The sequence below is a fragment of the Nicotiana sylvestris genome, chromosome 5, assembly GCF_000393655.2.
Source record: "Nicotiana sylvestris chromosome 5, ASM39365v2, whole genome shotgun sequence".
Classification (NCBI taxonomy): Eukaryota; Viridiplantae; Streptophyta; class Magnoliopsida; order Solanales; family Solanaceae; genus Nicotiana; species Nicotiana sylvestris.
The window spans coordinates 12,742,058-12,764,947 of NC_091061.1; the positions used below are offsets into that span (position 1 = coordinate 12,742,058).

A 22,890-nucleotide genomic window follows, 5' to 3' on the forward strand; every position below is an offset into this window, starting at 1 on the left:
TTTAATTGTTTAACTGTTGTTCCCTTGCCGGGATCTCTATTACTATTTTGTTTATTCCCTTGCCCCTTTTCTTGTGATTGTTGTTTGGGTGAGTAAGAGTGTTAAAGCACAAAGGGTGATGTCGTGCATTGTTTGCTATTGTGAGGAAAGAGTGTAAAGCACGAAGGGTGATGTCGTGCCGTACGATGTACCATTCCGTACCGATTTTTATTGATTATATGGTGAAGAAAAAGAGTAAAAGTACGAAGGGTGGTGCCGTGCACATCTTTATTATATGATTGATTTGGTGAGGACGAGAGTAAAAGCACGAAGGGTGATGTCATGCATATTTTTATTATAAAATTGCTTTGGAGAGGACGAGGGTAAAAGTACGAAGGGTGATGCCGTGCAAATTGTTGATTTCTAATTTTGTTGATATTCGAGTTATGTTGTTTCTTTCCTTACTTGATGCTTTCTATTCGGAACTGTTATCTCCCCCACAACATGTTTCCCCCTCCCACATTGACTGGTTATTTTTTGTATTTCTTTTCCGCTGTATATATATTTGAACTGCACATGTTTATTTGGTAGTCTGGTCCTAGCCTCGTTACTACTTCGCCGAGGTTAGGCTAGACACTTACCAGCACATGGGGTCGATTGTGCTGTTGCTACACTTTGCACTGTGTGCAGATCTAGGAGCAGCTTTCGGACAATAGTTGGAGTGCTTCCTTCAGTCCACCCGGAGACCCAAGGTAGACTGCAGGCGTCCGCGGGCCCTGGCGTCTCCCTCTATCTCTACTTCCTGTTTCATTTTCTTTTATTCAGAAACAACGTACTGTTATTTCTTCAGACCTTGTATGTAGAAATCTTAGATAGTCTGTGACACTGTGACACCAGATTTTGGGTATTTGTGGTTTTAAAAGTTGTAATAGACGTAGACTTAAGATATTTAATTGTTGACTTCCGCTTAATTATTTAAAGTTCTGTTATTATCATGTTATCACCTTGTGTTTGTTAAAATGAAGCAATATGGAAGCGTAGCAAGTAGTTAAGGTTTGGCTTGCCTAGCTCCCATTAGTAGGCGCCATCACGACCCCCGAGGTTGGGAAATCTGGGTCGTGACACGGTTTCACCTGTGACTTTGATTTCTATCCAATTACTGTTCTAGATGCTAGGTCGAGCATCGAGCTTGACTTTACCCGTATAGTGATAGTCCCCTCGTTTCTTGGAGAGTAGGCGACAAGAAACGATATGAGTCCTCGGTTTTCACTTCGATAAATCATGATGTAATCATGATATCGACAACAAAAGGTCACCAAAATGACCCGTCGGTACAGTTTTCAATGATTAAATGCACGTCAGTCAGCCGTCGACCATTACCAAATTTGAACCGCCATTTGAAACCTATAAATATACCCTTCTTCATTTGCCCAAACTTTATCTTCAAACTTTCTTCACTCTTATCTTCAGAATCCGTTGTTATTCTCAATGCTTGTACCAGATATCTCTGCGAAGTTTTTTTACCTATTTTCATCTCATAATACCAAGTATTAATTTATGAATTCTTCTTGTTTTTCTTTATTCGTAAAAAAATGGCTAAAACCTCTAAAACAGTTCCACAAAGGGAAACTGCTTCTTCGTCACGGTCGGTCGGCGAAGGACCAGCGGCGGAGCCACGCCCTGAAGAGTTCTTTCCCGGAGGGTGCTCGACTAATGTCGATTTTAAAATTGAAAAAACTTCATCGGTAGCGGATCGATGTGAGTCGGTCTCGAGATACATATGCTCGATCACCGATGATCCCCTCCCCAAGGTAAAAAAGGGTTGCAACTGGGCTGATAAACATGTGGTGGTGCCCGCGCCTGAGGAAGCAATCAATACCCATGTGGAGGGTTTCTTAAGTGTTTCACTTAACCCTTCACGTTGGGTCCCTTGGACCCGATTATTATTGCTTTCTGCAAGAAGCACGAAGTGATCCTCGATCAAATTCATCTCTCCTTCTAGAGGATAGTGATTCTTCTTCGCTTCTTTGTAAGCAAAATCGAGGGGTGTCCCTTCACCTTCAATCATCTCATACGTCTATACAGTCCCCGACTCTATCGAAGGGGACTAATAAAACTTACTCGTCCACCAACAGGGCCCCGGTCTCTAGTATAGATGAGGATCGGGACTGAGGCTGGATGGGCCAATTCATTCGAGTGAAGACCTCGGACTTGATCCCGACCGAGTATATGCCATTTCCCGAGAAATGGAACATGAATCGTAAGTATAGCTTTGCCTCTAAAATTTTACTTATTTTGTTTTTCATTTTCCCTCCCTTATTATCGGCGTTTCTCGATGCAACTATTGCTTGGATGCCGAATGATGTTCCTCGACTCGAGGAGTGGGTGAGGGGCCTCGTGTCGCATAGGCCGTACTCCGAACGCGCATGGCGCGAACTGTCAAAGGGTCAGTGGGAGGCCCGTAATCATGGTAAGTTTTCTTTTCTGATCATAACAGTCATTGTTCGGGTTTTCTTTTCGAGCTTACTCATCTTTTTTCTTTTGTAGGTCTTGGAAAGGATGTTGCAATGAGGCCCCCATCTGGTGACGAAGACATCCTTCCCCGACCCCTTGTTCTGAAGCCGGCCAAAGAGAAGAAAAGAAAAGGGGTTCCGAGTTCCCCAAACTCGGAGAAGCGAAACCAAAAAAGAGGCAGGCGCGCAAACGTAAGGAAAGCACCGATGCCCTCCCATCGGACTCAGTTCAACGACTGAGAGATGAGTCCGAAGAAGAAGAAGAGAATTCCGAGTCGATCGCTCGTGTTTGTTTGGACGTGATAATCCAAGGGACCCTCGAATTGGTGAGAGCCACAACTGTACTACCTTGACTCAAGGAGTTCGAGGGGGAGATTTAGCCTGATAGTTCCTCATTTTTGGGCATTTTAAGGCCATAAAATTGGAATTCAGGACTATTCCCAGATTTTCACGTGCTACAGTCCACACTATCTGCTCGGGCGACCGGCTCCGAATCTCCTAAAAATTTGCGGGCAATCAAAAATGACCGTACGAACAATGTTATCACTTCTCTATGACATTTCCTCAGTTTTTGGCATTTTAGGGCCATAAAACTGAAATTCAACACGATTCCCAATTTTCTTGAGCTAGCCCACGACATCTGCATGAATTCAGGCGACTAGCCCCGAATCTCCTAAAATTTTGTGGACCCATAAAAAATAACCTAATGAACAACATTTAGGGCCATAAAACAGGAATTCAGGATGATTCCTAGATTTTCTTGTGCTATAATTCATGCCATCTGCATGAATTCGGGCGACCGCCCCGAATCTCCTAAAATTTTACGGACCCATAGAAAACAACCTACTAAACAATAGTAATCACTTCGTCATGATCGTTCCTCTTGTTTTTGGGCCATAAAATGGAATTCAAGACGATTCTCATATTTGCATGTACTATCATCCACGCCATCTGCATGAATTCAAGCGACCGATCCCGAATCTCTTAAAATTTTGCGGGACCATAAAAAATGACCTAATGAGTCATCGCTTCACCATGACCGTTTCTCATTTTTTGACATTTCAGGGCGATAAAATAGGAATTCAAGAAGATTCCCAGATTTTGGTATGCTATAGTCCATGCCATCTGTATGAATTCGGGCGACCAACCCCGAATCCCCTAAAATTTTACGGGCCATAAAAAATGACCTAATGAACAATAGGCATTGTCTTGCCATGATTGTCCCACATTTTTTGGCGTTTTAGGGCCATAAATTAGGAATTCAAGATTATTCCCAGATTTTCGTGTGCTTTGGTCTATGCCATCGACATGAATTCCGCCGATCGGTCCCGAATCTCCTAAAATTTTGTGGGCCTGGAAAAAATAACCGAATGAACACTAGTGATCGCTATTCCATGACTGTTTCTCATTTTTTTGTGTGTTTTGAGACCATAAAAGAGGAAGTCAAAACGATTCCCAAATTTTTGTGTGCTATAGTTCACACCATTTCATAAGCATGAATCTAGGCGATAAGCATGAATCTAGGCGACCAGTCCTGATTCAAGCATGGAATAAATCTGCTTTAACAAAGATGTGCTGGGATATAGCACAAAAGCAAGATAAGTTGTGGATAAGGTCGATCCATGCCTATTATATAAGAGGCAATAGTCTGGAGACAATGCCTATCTCTCAACAAGCAAGTTGGACGGTGAGAAAAGTTCTAGAAACTAGAGATACAATGGGGCAAATACAAGGCATGCCAAAGCAGAACAAAAGCTTGATAAGACAAATATATCTAAATTTGATTGGAACCCATCCAAAGGTGACTTTGAAGCATTTGATATGTAGGAATGAGGCCAGGCCAAAAGCAAAATTTACCTATGGGTATATCTATGGGAACATGAACACTATTGAGAAGCTACTCAAATGGGGAGTTCATGTAGAGATGTATGTCTGCTTTCTGGAATTCTCGCAAGAGCATTTGTTCCTAGAATGTGAGTATGCAAGAAGAATCTGGGAGAGACTAATGCAATGGCTCAGAAGGATAAATAACTCATCAGAAAATGGGTCACAACTGCAACAGTGGGTGCTGAACAATACAAAAAGGAAATCTATGCAAGTTGTTGTGCTGAAGCAGACTTTCACTGAGTATATCTATGCAATATGGACTGAAAGAAACACAAGGATATTTGAGAAATCTGCAAGGAGCACAGAGTATATAGCCAAAGAGATAGCATGTATGTGTAATGTGAGAGCATCAGGAAAGATTAGAATTGTATAGCAAAAGCTTTATTTCTAGGAAACTAGTGCAGGAGTAGTGATAAGTGGATACTGCTAGTTTATAGAAATGAAGAGGTAGATAGATGATGATACTCTTATACTTAGCTGGAAATAGTGCATAGAAGTATAATAGAGGTTGATTATCTACTTTGTTTTGACAGCAAGCTGGATTGTAGCTAAGCTGTGGATACTTATTGGATACTTGGTGATTAATACAATTTAGTTACCAAACAAACAAAAAAAGCTGGATTTATTTATATATTCGGTTTGGTTTACATCAACCCACACGCGACCATAGTTTTCAAGTCGTTTATAATATGATAGTCACAAATTTTTATCTAAAATAGCTCATAACCCACCCACGAGGCATAAATCGACAGGGCATAGAGCTTTCGCCTTTGGTGCAAGGAAGAATAAAATGCATTCCCAGTTACACCATGAGATTGTTAAAAATATTACCAGGAAACACATGTTTAAAGTTACGGGGGCTATGCACATTATATGATTTAACAATCTTCATTACTGTTTATATCCAGTGGTCCAAGCAAACCACAGTTGGTGTTCTAGTATGTCAATGTCATACTAAATTTCTTAGAGTACATGCTCTTACATCTCAGCAGCAAATGATTTTCCACAACCACAGGTTTGCGTAGCATTTGGATTTTTGAAAGAGAAGCCCCCACCTATCAATGCATCGCTATAGTCCAGTTGCATTCCAAAGAGGAAGAGAAGACTTTTTGGATCACAAACTGCGAGAATAGTCAAGAAAATCAAAATTTCAGGAATCAAGTCAAATAATAAACAGAAAAAGAAACAGACAAGTAGGTAGCACATATAATACAAGAGCGAAATTATACAAGTCTCCTGCATGCACCCCACATTATAAATAGCTCAACTACTTGGTGTGTAAAAGGTCGCACAAACTGACAAGGCAAACCCTCTGAATCAAAGCCATTATAATTGGTCTTAAAGTAACATTCCATCTGAAAGTGAACTAAATTGTCTAGTAGACCGGCATAGTGTGAGACTGTTGAAGTATGCAAGAGCAAATAGAAGTAATTGCAATACTGCATTCACTATCAGATAATCAGGCAAACATTACATAGCACACAAGTCTCCAGATATGAAGATAGTTTAGATCCCGAGAGAGGAATTCCAAGGGAGATGGGAAGCAGAATTCCCCGCAAATGTTCTTATGGCAAGGTTATACTTCATTGGAGCAGTGATCTCCCCTCTGTTTCCCCACAAGACTGAAATATGTTCTCATTAAAAACCTGAAAATTCTTTGCATTCTCATTTATATGATAGTTGTCATGTTCAAGTTATAATGAATCCAGTATCGCTTTAATTTATCGGGAGATTCTACTCCATCAATCCATGCTTTTTTAATTCATCCTATTGTCTTTTCCTTTAAAGAACACAACTAACTATCTCATCAACTACTATGAAGACTGAGTATCCATGAATAATATATAGTCATTTCCCTGAATTTATCTTCTTCCATGTTAAGAGCTAGGGATCTGCAGAAGAATCCAGATTCAACATAAATGAACTGCAAATTTGCTCTAACTTTGGTGTGCGACATAATCATTCTCATGGCAAAAGAAACCAAGATTGTCATGTTAGCAAACGAAAGACTATATTGACACATACCAATATTAAATCCATTGTATTCAATGATCGAATCATCTGGTCTAGCATTTTCTCGTTTTTCAAACTCCATTGTATATGACATGCCTGAGCATCCACCTTGTTTAACACCAATTCTAAGACACAAGTCCTCATTCCGCTCATTCCTCATCTTATTCAAGTGCTTTAATGCATTGTCGGTTAAAGAAATAGCAGGCGCTACTCCTCCAGATGCAGTTGCTGCTGCATACATTAGAATAAAAGCAACTAATCAGAGAGGAAAGAAATAGCTAAAATATGACTTAGAGTTTACAAAATCATATTAAAAGTATTATGGCTCATACCGATTTTGAGATCAAAAGACATAAAAATGATAAAGAAAATTACAGTAAAAATGCATCCCTTTTGCTAAAGAAAATTGCAGTTAATAATTCATCCTTTTGGCTCGAGGTACACAATCACGAGAAATGTGACAGATGGAGCAGTAAGGAAGCAGATAGTATAGAAATCCAGTTTAAGCCTTGCAAAATGTAAACATAATGTTCGAATCTTCCTCATATAAGTTTTTGAAGTGAAGCAATTAAACTCACTTAAGAGATGGTACCCAAAAATTTGAATAACTAATCGACTTCCCTCACAGTATCTTGACCCATCATTTTCCTCATTGTTCACGAGTCTTACCTATTAGTTATTTCTTCCTTTTCTTTTGGGACAGGAAAAATAAACTATTCCACTCTAGTCACATTCAGATGATATAAATAGAAGTTTGAAGTCCTTAGCAAGAAAAATTTTAGCATAAAGGGACTTGCCATTTTTCCACCTCACCTTGTTGTAAATCGTATACTCCTTGCTTAACATAATAATCTGACACTCAGTTATATTTAGTGATTTTTCAAAATGTTTCACACCATTCCACAAATAATATTATTCTATACAACTATTTTATAACTTTAAATTTTAAAAATCATTAAACTGTTCAATTTTTTGTGATGTTTTCTCCGTCAAGCTTACTTTTCATTATTTCTTTGATTATGATTATTTTTTAGTATTCCATTTTACGCGTCATAGCAATTAGGATGTTTTCTTTCACTATCACTAATATAATGTGTATCCAATCAACTTCTTGAACTCCATATTTAGTTCGGAAATCATCAAGGTATGGAGGTATCAGTATTCTAGGATGAAACATCAGAAATTATTCCTTCTCAACAGAAACATGGATAGAATTCATAAAAATATTAGCCTAAGCTGAATTTCACAGCTCACGAAATTACTCTTCGTTCTCCAATTTTTATTCAATTGCATTTGAAATCACACATTTCCTTACATTTGAAGTGAACCGCTCAAAATTTCTTAAGATTATGCTGTGGTTTTTTTATTAGGGTTAATTTGAGTATACAGGAATTTATCACCGTAACTTGACCATTATTTCCCTCACAAGTTCATGGATCGTATTCTAGTCAAGTTCGAGAGGATAATATTACTTTTTTCTAATCAGTTTCGAGCAGATAACATAACTTGAAAGCCAAGAGCCCTTATTTGGATTGGAAGGAGACATTTGTAAATACTACACAATTATGAATTATATCTGGCAGAAAAAGAACTACGCAAATGAAATATCCTGACTGAAAAATAGTTATGGCACCTTTAATTGGTTGTCTTCATGAAGTAAACTCATTTTTTTTACAGATGGAAGTAAGATGAATTGTTTCCTCGGCAAGGAAATTCCAGCTTACACCATTTTCAGATAAATAATACCATCATTTATACAGACGCAACGTTTATTTCTTCTTCAGTTTTACAATGTAGGACAATGAGCCAACAGTTAAAATTTATATAGTCGTAATCCTGGAACAATTACAAAGATTATCTTCTGTCAATTGAGGCTGCAGCTCTAATTCCAAGACCATTTGACACATGAGAAAGCTCCTTTTCAGGCTCTACTGCCAAATTTTAGATGCTATTATTAGATTGTTCCCTTTCCCTGCTGTTAAAGTTACGGAAATAACAGAAGAAAACATAGACTGCTCTGAAAAGCTATGTTGCTCGGACTCCCGAAAATGTTGCTGGGTGCGTGTTGGATCCTCCAAGAATAGTGTATTTTTGGATGATCCGACACGGGTGCGGCATCATTTTTTGAGTCCGCGCAACATAGCTGAAAAGCATCACATAATCTTCTTTCAATGGATGAAAGGTACAAAAACTAGTAGAGTCATCCTTGACTTATAGCCTGTTTGGTCAAGCTTCTCCAAGGCCAGAAGTGCTTTTTTTTTTCAAGAAAATGCTTTTTTCCCCTTTAACTTGAGGTGTTTGGCCAAGCTTTTAGGGAGTAAAAAAGTGTTTTTGGGCAGAAGCAGAAGCAATATTTGAGAAGCAAAGAAAAAGTAGCTTCTCCCCAAACTTTTTGAAAAGCTTGGCCAAACACAAATTATTGCTTAAAAGTACTTTTCAAATTAATTCGCCAAACACAAACTCTTCAAAAAACACTTTTCCGAAAAGCAGTTTTGGAAAAAAACACTTATCAAAATAAGCTGATTTTTCTAGCTTGGCCAAACAGGCTATTAGCACAGAAGAGATAATTAGATAGTGACGAGCCTTCACCTCATTTATGATGGTTTTGATGCAACAATCCTTACCAGCCATTTCTTATCAACTTGTTCATCTCCCCAAATATGTTATTTAGTAATTGAAATAATAGAAAACCAGTTAAATTCAAGAAAAACAATCAAAGCTGATTTTATTTCTTCCCTAGGATATGGCACTTCACTTTCTTTGAACTGCTTCTTGAGTGGTGAGAAGTGAAAAGAGAACATACCGTTTGAATCTCTCTCATATAAGTTTCTGAAAAGAAGCACTCAAACTTTCTTAAGAGTATGATATGGAATTCAAAAAGTTTGGTTAATCTGGAATTAGGTAATGGACCTTTCTCAAATTACCTTGAACTGTTCCTTTTCTTAAGAGTTCATGAATCTTATTCCACTCTAATTACAATCAAATGATATGATTAGAAGTTTGAAATCCTTAGCAAGAAAGATGTACCATAGAGGGACAAATACCATCCATCCAAGTCTTCAGTACAATGTAATCATTTCCCGCCTCATTTTGGCTGAATCCTACAGTTTCCTAGAATGTAAGATTAAAAAGTTATATAGTTTTTATTTCCAACAGAAACATGTTGCACACCAAGCATCACCAAGCATGACTGTGAGACTTGGTCATAAAAGGCAAAAGCAATTTATGTCCACCTAGTCACTGGCAAGATAAAACAGGCACCAAGAGTTGGTTTGAAAGGTCACAGCAGCATGAATAAGAGCTGAAACAGGAGTGGATGAAGGAGCTAGTGCCAGTGTAACTACAGTTGGAGGAAAGGGTGACTTAGGTCTTTCCTATTCTACTAGTCCAAGGTGCTGGGCTGAAAGTAAGACTGAATCAGCCAAGTACTGAGAAGAAATCAGAAAATATAAGCCTAAGCTGAGCTTTGTAGCTTAAGGGATTGTTTAGTAGATGGGATAAGGATAACAATCCCAGGATAAAGTTTGGAATTCAGTTTATCCTATGTTTGGTTTGGGTATTAGCTAATCTGGGGGATAACGTTTACACCAAAGTGGTGGGATTAGTTATCCCATAGAGAAGGTGGGATAACTAATCCCATGGGATATCCCACCATTGTACCAAACAACTCCTAAAAGTCCTCTTCTGCAGATTGTATTTAATAATATTTCAAATCACATCTTATATCCTTATCTTTGTAGCGACCACACAAGATATTTATATATATATATATATATATATATATATATATGCAGGGGACTCATGACAGCCTAGTTGTTTGGCTACCTAAACTTCCACCTTGTTTGTGGGAGTTCGACTCCCTACCTTGTAATCCCCCTTCCGCTCCCTACCTTGTAATTCCCCTTCTGCTCCCCCCTATGTATAATATAAATAAATAAAATATATCATGAGAATATGCTGGTGGTGCTTATATGTTGGTGAACCTTTGTCAAGGTAACTTACACACTCATAATCCTGCACAATGTTTAAAATGCAAAGTTTTCACTCGCTCGGGAGTAGCCTCAAGGAATTACAGCCTGGAGACTTCACTCCCATGGCGTTAACACTTACACTTCAAAAAGTGGGTTGTTCAACCACATAATTTACTCCTTGAATTGTTGGCCCTGCACATCCCGAGAATGCCCCCTGCATGCTTTATCATTCGCTCTACACGCTCCCAAAACAATCTATTTTAGAATTTTCTTTTACTTTGATGACGTTTATGTACACATATTGTTCTGACTAGATAGTTAATTTTATTTCTTTTATTTTCTATCTTCAAATGTTATGCAAAAACTAGTGATTGTTCTCCACCTCTAAAATACCAAAACCAAATCCCATATTCTAGCAGCTAATTGAGAAGTTTGAGGCAGACTACTACAAGATTAGAACATATCCACATTAAAATGTCCAAGCACAAACCTAGGTTCTTATGTTTTCTCTTCCCAAAGTGAGAAGATTTCTATTATCTAGTAAACCAATCAAGTGACAAAAAGAGTCATAGACTGGATTGTACATGGGGTACAATCCCCAGCTGGGAAAATAGTATCATAAATGACCTCTACAAAACGAAAAATTAAAAAAAAAATCCAACTTCATCTTCATCTATTTATAATGCACAATTGTCAGTCCAAGCTCTAAAATCCAAGTTTCAAACTAAAACTATCATTTTCAACCCATATTTTAGGACAAAAAGAGGAGTTCAGGAGCGAGGAAACAAGATTCTGATAGTATTTTACAGCATATTATTCTCACGACTAGAAGCATGAAGAGAAATTGGAATAGACTAAGCTCAGCCAGTCAGCTGCACTTCATAGCTTACAAAAAGTCTCTTCTTTCCACAAGCATAATCGATCAAAGAATTACAGCTTATATTTACTTTAATGAAAAATCAATTACTCTTACGAATCCTCTTATCATTCAATGATTCATCATAATTTAATTAATTTTAATTCAACCATCAACATACCACAAATCTCCTCCTTTATCTGAACTTAAAATAAGACTATACTTTGCGAAACTCAAATAAACAGAGCCTACTTCACACACGAAATTGTACTATTAAGCTATTAAGTCAAAAGTCAAGTATGTAAAAGATTACCTTCAAGTGTAGCAGATCGAAGAGACAAGGATTTTTTGCGGTTAAAAAGTGAAGGCGAAGATCGAAAGGAGAGTGAAGAAGACGACTGCGGCAAAGCGCGTGAAATTGTTGAATTATTCAGAGGACGACATAGAGAAGATGAACAACGAAAAGTTGCAGAGAACGCCATTGTTTTGGAAATGCCCAGTCAATCACCTGCTAATGAAGACAAAATGAGCTCTTTTTTCCCCTTTTATTTGCGTATGTTTAGCTTAGTCACACGTGGTAGTTGAATTGGGACTCAATTTTTGAGGTCTATAATGTGCTTAATGGGAAGATACTTTGTGTCAAAGTTCATTTCCTTTAATTTCTTACTCAACTTCGAAAAGGAAAAGGGAAAATAACAAATTAGAACTGTATGAAAGTGTCAATTATTTAGACTTTTCCTCTAATTTAAAAAATTTAAATGTCCTATTTTAAAAAGAGTTAAATTATATACTCTATATACAAATTTTTCACTATGAGTGCAATTTTATCGGTTATAGCACGTTATTAATCTGATACGAATCCAGCTGCAGGTTGCTTCAGGTTGTGGTACCTTGTGCTTGCGGGACATTTGCATCTATACTTGCTTTTTGTGTCACGTTTTAACTTGTGTCCGTTTTGCAAAAAAAAAAATTGCAAGCGTACCCGCTTTTTCGCATAACTTCAGCATACGGGGCTGAAGTAGCAAAGACAATCACGCAAAACTTCAGCATTCTAGTAGTCGGGCCTGAAGTTCAGCTCTAGAACTGAAGTTTTTGTTTTGTAACTGGCGAACTTCAGCTCTAGAGCTGAAGTTTTTGTTTTTGTAACTGGCGAACTTCAGCTCTAGAGTTGAAATTTTTATTTTGTAACTGGCGAACTTCAGCTCTAGAGCTGAAGTTTTTGTTTTGTAATTGGCGCTGAAGTTTTTGATTGTTGTTAACTTGCTTAGTTGCACCATGCTGATTGTTACATACGAAGGCGAGCACAATCATTCCTTTTCAGTTGCAGAAACAAGTAGTCTAATTTTATAGTCTTCTTAGTTGGAACAAATTGTAGTGATATTAATTTTAGCTTTATTTGCCCGGCAAAGAAGAAGGGTTTCCGATCAATGTAAACTGGAGTAATATGTAACAGATTGGCTGGAGCAATTCTTCTTACTCCAGTGACTAACTACTGGTGGAAAAGTTTTCCTACAACTTTAACAAAATAGGCATACTATGAGCAACTTATACAATCATAATCATAGCGATTCTGTTGAGGATGAGTTCTTCTTCTTTAAGCCATTGTTTGAGAATGGTGGTAGTATTAGAGAATTAATCATAGTGCTTTCAGTTGTTAATAGAAGAAGAAGAAAACGAAGGAGGAGAAGGAGGAGGAGAAAGGGGCTGAAGTTATTTAAAAACTGGGTACATGTTAAAACTTTTTAAAAAAATGGGTATAAGTTAATGGGGGCGACCAAATAGGGCGCCCCGTGCAATTTTTACTGTGCTTGCGCAGGAGTACATAGCCGTTATAATCAGTTGGGAAGGAGGTTAGGAGAAGTTTGTACGATAGTCAGTTTAGTCCCAATTACTTTTAAGTTATAGTTATTGTAATTACACATTCACCCCATAAATTTAGTCTATCAAGGCACATTAGGCCCAACTCTGTTGCCATTTCTGGGCAGTGTTCGTACAGTGTCAGCTAGGTCATTTAAGGTTACCATACTATAAATTGTAAGGATCTTCTCTTTTTCAGATAAGAAATATATCAAACTCTTATTTTGCTGCTCTAAGTTAGCTTACTTTTCTGCTCTTTCTTTCTTTTTCTTTTCCTCATTTTACTGTTCCATTGCTTTTCTTGCTTTTTCTTCTCAATTCCTCCAACTTAGCTCAGCTCATATCAGTGTTATCAGAGAATATCTTGGCTCTGTGGGTACAATGACTATCAATATGGACGAGGTTATGGAGACACTTAAAAAGATCTCCACAGAAGTGTCGACTGTGGCATCAAGACAGGAACAACTGGAGGCTGCTCAAGAGCAAACATGTAGAAATCAAGAAGAAGCTTTGAGTGAGATGAGGGAGGTACTCAATGAAGTCATACATGACGGGAAGAGGCCTGAGATGGACAAATCAGTAGCATATGGTGGAGGTGAGCTCTATTCTCCCAATGATAAGCCTTTTGAATTTGGAGATCTGGCTTCACCTAGCTCGCAAAGGGTTAATAACCCTGCTGTGGTCAACACTAGCAGTAACACCATTTCTTTGCCCCAATTAGAGCCACTTCTATGCCCATGGCACCGGCTTCATAATGCCTTCAAACCCTAGCTCTTCACCATATAACTTCCCTGCACGAGTAGTACCAACACAACCTACTCCCTTCCAAACATTCAGTTCTAAGCCACACCCTCCTCCACTCCCTAGAACAACTATGGTGCCACTTCAGCCTCCTCACAACCAAAATAGCTTAAGTAAGAGCTACCCACAGGCTCCCTTTCAAACCCCAAGGCTCACCTATGACTATACCACTACCATTTAACCATTATGCCCAACACACTCAGTTCCCACCTGCCTAATTTACCCAAACCACTCACATATCCCCTCCCTTGTACCACCATGTGCCTTACCTCCCTACACCACCCCCTTACCAGCCTGCTTCCACCATTGGCCACCCACAGAATCCTCCTTACACTCCCACTATTGCCTTATCTAACATCCCTTTTGCTAAGTATTACAAGGTAAAATTTCCTAAGTTCAATGGTGATGACTTGAGGACTTGGTTGTATAAGGTGGAGCAATTTTTTATTGATGAGGATGTTACAATTCAACAGAGAATAAAGCTGGTATCTATGAATTTTGAAGGGGATGCCTTACAATGACACTTAGGTTATATGAGAAGTAGAGGACAACTGCCTTTTTCTACTTGGGAAGAGTACTTATGGGCACTTTGTGACAGCTTTGGAACTGAGTATTCTGACCCTATGACTGAGCTCATGAATGTCAAGCACACAGGGTCAGTGTAGGATTATCAGAGGGCTTTTGTTAGTATTATCACCAGGATCAATCTAGCTACTGAGCATGCAATCAGTATTTTTTTGAATAACTTAAAACATGAGCTCAGGGATACTGTTAGAGTAGGGAACCTCTGCAGCTTGCCTCAAGCTTATTATCTGGCTAGACTACATGAAGCAAATTTTGCTGCTCAGAGTAAGGCCATCAAGGGGCAAACTGCAACTCATCACTCTACTTTTAAGGTAGCTTCAGGATCAGGATTTAGTGGACCTTCTAAGAGAATTATAGCTGCAAGCAAGGGGCCAGTCACTGCTAACTTTGATAACAATAGGAGAAGGAGACTCACCCCAGCTGAGATGGAGGAAAAAAGGGCTCAAGGAATGTGTTTCTTCTGTGATGAAAAATTTATGCCAGGGCATAAGTGCAAGGTCAAAAGGCAGATTTACTCTTTGGAGATTGAAGAGACAGATGCAGTTAGCCCTGAAGAAGTAGAACTTGAAGAGGGCATCACAGATCAAAGGCAAGAAGAAGAGGCTATAAAAAGCTGTGAGATCTCTTTAGAAGCCTTGCAGGGTTCTAGAGAATACAAAACTTTGAAGGTTTAAGGGTTCACTGAACACAAACCAATCAATATTCTCATTGATAGTGGCTCCACACATAACTTTATTAATGAGAAGGTAACTCAGAGGATTGGATGCAAAGTTTATCAGATTAACCCTCAAGATGTGTCAGTAGCTGATGGAAGAGTTATACAATCAGTGAAGGGAAGCCAGAGGTTCAAATGGTTGATGCAGGGTGTCATGTTTCAAGATAACTTTTTGGTGATTCCCATAGGAAGTTGTGATGTGGTATTGGGAATTTAGTGATTGAGCAAGTTGGGGGATATTCAAATCAATTTTGAGAAGCTATAAATGAGGTTTGAGTATCAAGGCAAGCAAGTTGCTCTACAGGGCATCCAACCTTCCTTCAAAACTATAGATGCCAAGGCCTTTAACAACATCACTACTTATGATGCCCAGATTTTCATGATCAGGATGTGCCCAAAATCATTTATTGAAGAGGAACATGATAACATCTTAGAGGAAAAACCAGCTGAAGTGCAAGCATTACTAGAGGAGTATCATGAACTATTTTAGGAACCAAGACAGTTACCACCTTCAAGGGGATTATTTAACCATCATATTCCTCTAAAGGACAATAGTCTGCATGTGAACTCAAGACCTTATAGATACTCTCCCCTCCAGAAGGATGTGATAGAGAAGATGGCGTCAGAGATGTTGCAACAAGGCATAATTCAGTATAGTGCCAACTCTTATGCCTCTCCTGTAGTTTTGGTGGGGAAGAAGGATGGCTCTTGGAGACTATGTGTGGACTACAGAGCATTGAACAAGCTCACTATAAAAGACAAGTTTCCCATTCCAATTATTGAGGAATTATTGGATGAATTTGGGGGTTCAAGGATCTACTCCAAGATATATTTGAGAGCAGGATATCATCAAATCAGGATGGCACCCTCAGATATCCAGAAAACAGCTTTTAAGACTCATTCTAGGCATTATGCATACTTAGTAATGCCTTTTGGCCTCACTAATGCACCCTCCAGTTTCCAAAGTTTGATGAACCATATCTTCCAAGCACACCTCAGGAAGTTCATATTGGTGTTTTTTGATGACATCCTAGTATTCAGTAAGGATCTGCAGGAGTATGTGCAACATCTTAAAACTACTTTTGAGTTATTGATACAACACCAACTGTTTGCTAAGGGAAGCAAGTGTGTGTTTGCAGCCACTAGAGTTGAGTACCTAGGGCACTATATCTCAGCAGAAGGAGTACCTACTGACCCCAAAAAGATAGAAGTTGTCCAGATGTGGCCAGAACCAACTAATCTCAAGCAGCTAAGGGGATTTCTGGGGCTAGCAGGGTACTATAGAAGGTTCATAAAGGGGTATGGAGTTCTTAGCAAACCCCTTACTGACCTATTGAAGAAGGACAACTTTAAGTGGTCTCCAAGGGCTACTGAAGTTTTCAACAACTTGAAGAAGGCTTTAACTTCGGCACCAGTTCTAACCTTGCCTGATTGTGAGCATGTAATTTTTGCCCTATATGAAATACTCCTATAAAATCCCAAGAAAAATAGGTTTTCTGTTAATTATTTGCCATTTTAGGAATTTTTGTAGAATTTTCTTAATTATTTGCATTTCTGTGCATGTTTAATTTTTATTCAAATCATGAAAAATACCTAAAATATCATGCATTGCACTTAAGATTTATTTTTATATTTTTTAGAATTAATCAGTAATTATTTATTTTATAGAAATTTGAAAATCACAAAAATAGCTCATTTTTACATTTTTTGTCTTTAAATTTTTAATTTATTGATTTTTATTTTAATGTAGAATTAAGTGATGTTTATAATTTTGTAATTAGGTATTTAGTTTAATTCTATTTTTTTAAAAATAATTTAGATTAATTTGGGAAAAAAGAGAGATTAAAGATATAATAAAAGAAAGAGGGAAAAATGATTTTAAAGCGGGTCTAGCACACTTGGGCTGCACCCTTAAACCCTCAGCTCAAATACTCCCTTTTACCGCCCCAGCCCAAGAAGAATCGAACCAAACCCGCATATTTTGACCCGCCCGTCTCCCTCCATATATAAGCCTCCTTATACCATTTCCCTAATCCAAACCCTAGACCCAAATAACACAGAAACGGCGCACACCCGTACTATTCATCGTCTCCCTCACTAAGCCCAACCTCAACTCGCCTAAAACTCAGGCGAGTTCACTCAAATGGGTCTCCTCCTCTCCACGTCACTTTATTCCAATGGTTTTTTGTCAAAGGAGAAAGAATATTCTCTCCAAAATTGTACGATTTCTGTACGATGGAACGATTTGCTAGATGAATGGGAGTCGTGGATGGATGTAAATCGATCCATGCCTTCCATTTGTCCCAAAAATCGTTCAAAAACATGAGAATTTTAGGATATTTGGGCAGAAGCATCGAGATTTTTGGAGGGATATATAAAAGGTGAGTTTCTTGTTTAAGGGTTATGGAAAATTCAGAGAAAAAATCTTCAGAAAATTTAGTAGTAAAATTTCTAGGGTTTTAAAGTTTTTCTTCTTCTAAGGCCCTTTCTTTACTGATTCGGCATATTTTCAAAAACGAAAAAAAAAAAATATAAAGTTTGGTCTGAGTTTGATTGTTGATTCAAGTTTCACTTCATTTCAAAAGAATTCAAAATTATAAATCTCCACATTTTTTCTTCGATCTCTATTCTTCAAGTATGGTTTTGGATTGAAGTTTAAGTTGGGGTTTTGTCGCTGGGATTTGGAGCTTTGGCGCTGTGGTTTTTCTGTCCGATTTTTGGTTGTAATTTGGATTTGGTTGGCTAATCTGTTGAGCTATTGTTACTCTCGCTGAATTTCTTCTCTCATTCCAGAGTTTCATTTGATATTTTCAGTTGTTTTGCTAATAGGTATGTTCATCTTCTTTTTTGCTCCACATCGGATCATGAAATGCAAAATTACTTTCGTTAGTTTCTGCCCAGTTTTGTAAGACCAATTGGCTCAATAGTTGATGCTAGCTTTGAATCCCTCTCATTGTTTGTCTTTGGTTTCAATAGCATAAGTCAAATATATTTGAGCATGATGTTGTTGTATGTAAATATTAAAATTTTAAGTTGTTTAAAGTGCTCATTGATTCGTGCATTACTTTCTGTAGCCTCTTCTCGTTTAGACTAAAGATTCATGCTTAAAACGACACTAAGATACAACAGAATATTTTGTTTGTATGTGTGTGTTTATTGATGTGCATTGGTTTTAGGTTGGTTAATCACTTCATCTCTTTTTCCTTTTAGTTCCCTTATTAGTGACCTCTCCCATTAGAACCCCTTCATATATAACATCGTCAAAAGCTATCGTGTAATGGTTCTGCTGCATCTCTTTATTTCTGTCCCAGCTCGTAATGCAGTTTCAATTTGGTCTTATATGATTAGTCTTCATTTATGGAAGTTCCTTTCCTTATGTGTTTACTAGTAAAGTTAGAATTTTGATTGTACAATTGTCTATTACACTAGTAAAGGGGACTTTTCTCTTCCCTGTTATTCATTGCCCAAAATCTTCCTATGTCATAAATGGGATCTGGAATAGTGAGAGGAGTTGGAGCCTTTAGGTTGGAAGGTGTAGTTATGGAACAATACACATTTTTGCCCAAAAGCCATTTCCTCTAGATGTCATTCTATGAGAAGATATATATGCTTGTGAGAAAAGCCAGCTGGTTATTTGCTTACTCTGTGATTATTTGAAAAAATGCAAAGATTTTTACATAGAGAGCTAGGGCTTTATCTGTAATGTCTTGTGAAATTTCTGTGCAACTGATCGAGATTCATGTCTATTTCTTGTATGATGTGTGTGTGCGAGTACTGTTTTATGTGTATTTCTGAGGTTTATTCATTCACTGTTAGTCAGGTAAAATTGAAAGACTAATGTTTAATCCTTAATTAGAAGATGAATGTGTGCAGAGTCACATATTTTTGTAAAGACTAATTTCTTTTATTTACTGGTTTTGTCACTATGTGTATATGTTTGTCAGCATGTCAGAGGTTCCAATGTAGTGAGGACGTTTGAATTTCCTCTTGCTTTGTCAATTATGCAGTAGCCAACTCATTATGCTTGTTTGGAATCTCTGTTCCCACGACGTGGTTGTGATAACTAGTTTCAAGTTAGATTAAAAATAAGAGTACCTTTAGATTGCCTTTAAAAATATATACCCCTTTTCTTAAAACTATTTGAGGTGTGTCATGCTTAAAACCCATAATATATGGCCCTCACAAATTTAATTGGAGAGTTTAATACTCTTAAAGTCAAGGTGTGTCATCAATTAAACTCTCCATAGCCCTCACAAATATTTTTATTAATTTGAACCTTCATAGTTTCTTTAGGCGCGTTCTTTAAATAATTTATCATAGCTACGGGTACGGTTCCCGTGAAGTAGTTGTGATTTTTAATTACTAAATCCGGGTGTACATTTCATGTGACCCAATTCTCAACAATGTTAACTAAAGCGTGTTGCGAACCACGAGTGCATTTCAAGTAGCGTGGTTTACGACGTGTTTTAAATGACATTAAATCTTCCTAAAAGCGGTTTAAATCAATTAAAAGTGTTTCTAAGTTAAAAATGCACAATAGGTTAAAACATGTAATAAATCAGATAATGAGGCCAATTATTAATAGTTAAGTGACCGTGCTAGAACCACGGAACCCGGAAATGCCTAACACCTTCTCCCTAGTTAACAGAATTCCTTATCTAAAATTTCTGGTTCGCAGACTTTTAAATAAAGTCAAATTTCCTCGACTTGGAATTTAAAATAAATCGGTGACTTGGGACACCAAATAAACTATTCCAAGTGGCGACTCTAAAAAATAATTAATTAATCCCATTTCGAATAATGTCACTTTAATTGAAAAAAACTCCCTTATATCCCCCTCTCGGGTGGTAAAAAGGAGGTGAGACAGCTGTAGCGACTCTGCTGGGGACCAAAACCTAGAACTTTTGTTCAGGGTTTAAGAATTCGAGCTTAGAATAACTGTTATACTTGGCTTTATTTATTATCTAATTTTTACATATTTGAGCCTAATGTGCTAAATTTCACTTTTTTACCGCTTTGATATTGTTTGAACTGTATATAAATTGTTACGAAACCCTCCTCTCTCTGAGTCTTCTAAATCATCTGGGAAGTGTGCACTTCATGTAACTTCTTTTCTATTGGAGTCATATCCTAATTTTAGAACGAGGTTCCGACAAGTCGCAAAGCCGGGGAAGCTTCTGTATTCCCGGTACGCTGCCCCCCCCGGCTCGAGCTGTCCGCTCGGGTAAGCCAGGTCTAGAACAATACACCCAGAGTTTTAAAACCTAGTATAACAAAGCCTCATACTGGATCCCTAGTAGGAACGCTTGTTTGCATCACGTGCATTTGACTTTGGAGACTCAACACAGGGGTTAGGTCTGTCTAGGACATGTGTACCCGAAATGAAAAGACCATCCTGATACATTCTACTTGCTACTTGTGCATTTATTTGCTTCGGATTACATGTTGACCGGCTTTTGAATAATGGAAAAAAGTTGGGAAAAATCAATTTGAGGATTGAGAGAGATAATTACCCGTCTTTGAAAACCCGGCGTCCAAAAGATACCGAAACTCTGTCGAAATTTTGAGAAAAGAGAAAAGGATATTTTTTTGCTTCAAGAAAAAATATTTGGTACTATTTTTATTATGTCAAAACCACCTGAACTACGCAAGTTTGATTCTCACTGGATGTGGGATACGTAGGCAACCCTCACCGGGTCCAACTCCATTTTTGCAAAATAACCCAAAAAGAACAAAAAATTTATTGTTTTGTCATAAATAAGTTAGGTAATGCCATTCTTGTCTAAATGGCCAAAACCCGGTGTCCAAAAGATACCGAAACTCTGTCGAAATTTTGAGAAAAGAGAAAAGGATATTTTTTTGCTTCAAGAAAAAATATTTGGTACTATTTTTATTATGTCAAAACCACCCGAACTACGCAAGTTTGATTCTCACCGGATGTGGGATACGTAGGCAACCCTCACCGGGTCCAACTCCATTTTTGCAAAATAACCCAAAAAGAACAAAAAATTTGTTGTTTTGTCATAAATAAGTTAGGTAATGCCATTCTTGTCTAAATGGCCAAAACGTCCCAAAAGGACGCCGGAAGGCTGCTTTTGCAAGAATAGCCACCTTTGGTTCCTTTTTCAAATTTTTGCCAATTAGTAAACACAACCCTAAAATCTTCTTCCCTAAGGTGCTGAAGGGCCATATTTGCAAAGGCGTTCCTTGTTTTGAAATGAATTTTTTTTGAAAACTGATAACTTTTTCTTGAGTCAAAATAAATCTTGATCTTTTAACCAATCACTCTAATAAATGTGCAGGATGAGCACAATTGAAAATGAATCCTTCACGGTCCTTGAGGAAATCCCATTAGGACTCCATATATGGTGGAACGACTTAGGGAAAGTGAGTAGAGATACTGTGGTAAAAGTTTTGGGCGGTCTTGTTGGTCTTCTGAAAATCAAACCGAGGTTGGACATGATTGAAGCTTTGATACCTTTTTGGGACCCGACACATAATGTGTTCCATTTTTCTGATTTTGAGCTAACCCCCACGCTTGAGGAAATAGCAGGCTATGGTTAGTGGGAATCTCAGAAGTCAGTACCTAGTGGCACCAATAACAGTGACTCCTCATAAGTTTTTGGACCTTCTAAGCATTAGTCAGGATGTTCAAGACGGAAATCTATCCGAGGGATTTTGCACATTCTACTTCTTGTACCAGCGTTACGGCGATCCCCACGGTTTTAAGGCTCCAGATACTGGGCTAACTCATTTGGGAAACAAAGATAAATGGAAGGCACGTCGGGGACTCACTTTTATAGTGGCGTTCCTGGGTGTTTGATAGCTTATACGAGTCCACCAAACTATAGAGTACCTAGTCCCGTATAAGACTGATATGTAGAATGTTGTAAAGGCTGAAAGTAAAGAAGGTAAGAGATTTTTTTACGTGAAAAAATCCCACACAAGGGGATCAAAAAACCACGACCTACTCTTATAGGCTTTTAACCCAACTAACTTGCAATCTACCTATTACAAGCCACTTTGCAATCTCCCTATTGCAAAGACTTTAAACTAACTTGTGATACAACCACCACAAGCCACTCTCTAACTCTCCTAGTTATAGAGGATTTAACTTATGACTATTTCTAGTCACAACATAAACTCTAAAGTTTAAGAATTTTGTTTGTTCCTAAACATCGCTTCTAAGAAAGCAAACTAGGAATTACAATGTAGAAAATTAACAAGATTACAACTCAACTATGGATATACATAAGACTTCGTTTAGAAACTGATCCTTAGTGGAGTTGTCTTCTTGCTCTTGACACACCAGTGATTTCAATGCCGGATCGATGCCTCTTCTTCTTGAGAGAATATCACAGAATGCACACCTCCTAGTGTGTCTTGCACCAGGTTGTTTTGTCACAAAAGATATCATAATAGGTAGTGATGTCAACTCGTGGTGTACGTTTTCCTAAAGAGAAGTGACTGATGCACTGTCTGCACAGCCACTACTGGGCAGTTGCGTTCCAGATGGATAGTGGACTTTGTACTTCTGTCAGAACCCACCAACGGACCAGGTCCTCATTATGTTCTGCTTCTGTAACAGTTACCCGATGGTCACTTTCTTCTGTCACATTCCAGCTGTGTACTTGACCTGTACTTCTATCAGAGAACCTACGGGGAGCAGGTCCCTGTTGTGTTCCTCTTTATATTGATTGTGTACAGTCACTG

At 38.0% G+C, this 22,890-nt stretch overlaps 1 protein-coding gene and 1 long non-coding RNA gene across 3 annotated transcripts; both read right to left on the reverse strand.

Annotated features, from left to right (window-relative positions):
• Nucleotides 1-5,194: 5,194 nt before the first annotated feature.
• LOC104210786 (iron-sulfur assembly protein IscA, chloroplastic) lies at nt 5,195-11,916 on the reverse strand. Of its 2 annotated transcripts, none has more exons than XM_009759749.2 (3): nt 11,533-11,916; nt 6,405-6,623; nt 5,195-5,500 (listed from the first exon to the last, which is right to left on the reverse strand). In XM_009759749.2, exons 1-3 carry the CDS (start codon nt 11,699-11,701, stop codon nt 5,358-5,360), a joined length of 531 nt encoding a protein of 176 aa, XP_009758051.1. In that variant the 5' UTR covers nt 11,702-11,916; the 3' UTR covers nt 5,195-5,357. The 2 variants fall into 2 exon arrangements, with proteins under 2 accessions (XP_009758051.1, XP_009758052.1); XM_009759750.2 differs by having other exon boundaries at nt 6,405-6,620; nt 11,533-11,809.
• LOC104210785 (uncharacterized) lies at nt 8,045-11,526 on the reverse strand. The gene is made up of 2 exons (XR_011407508.1): nt 9,420-11,526; nt 8,045-8,320 (listed from the first exon to the last, which is right to left on the reverse strand). It is a non-coding gene; the product is annotated as an uncharacterized lncRNA (long non-coding RNA).
• Nucleotides 11,917-22,890: the final 10,974 nt, after the last annotated feature.

Bases quoted from the DNA above. Each gene is read 5' to 3' on its own strand.
- LOC104210786 (XM_009759749.2), bottom strand. From the start codon at position 11,701: ATGGCGTTCTCTGCAACTTTTCGTTGTTCATCTTCTCTATGTCGTCCT. The intron at 6,624-11,532 runs GTAATCTTTTAC...TAATGTATGCAG, and splicing joins TCGATCTGCTACACTTGAAG to CAGCAACTGCATCTGGAGGA. The intron at 5,501-6,404 runs GTATGTGTCAAT...CTATTCTCGCAG, and splicing joins ATACAATGGATTTAATATTG to TTTGTGATCCAAAAAGTCTT.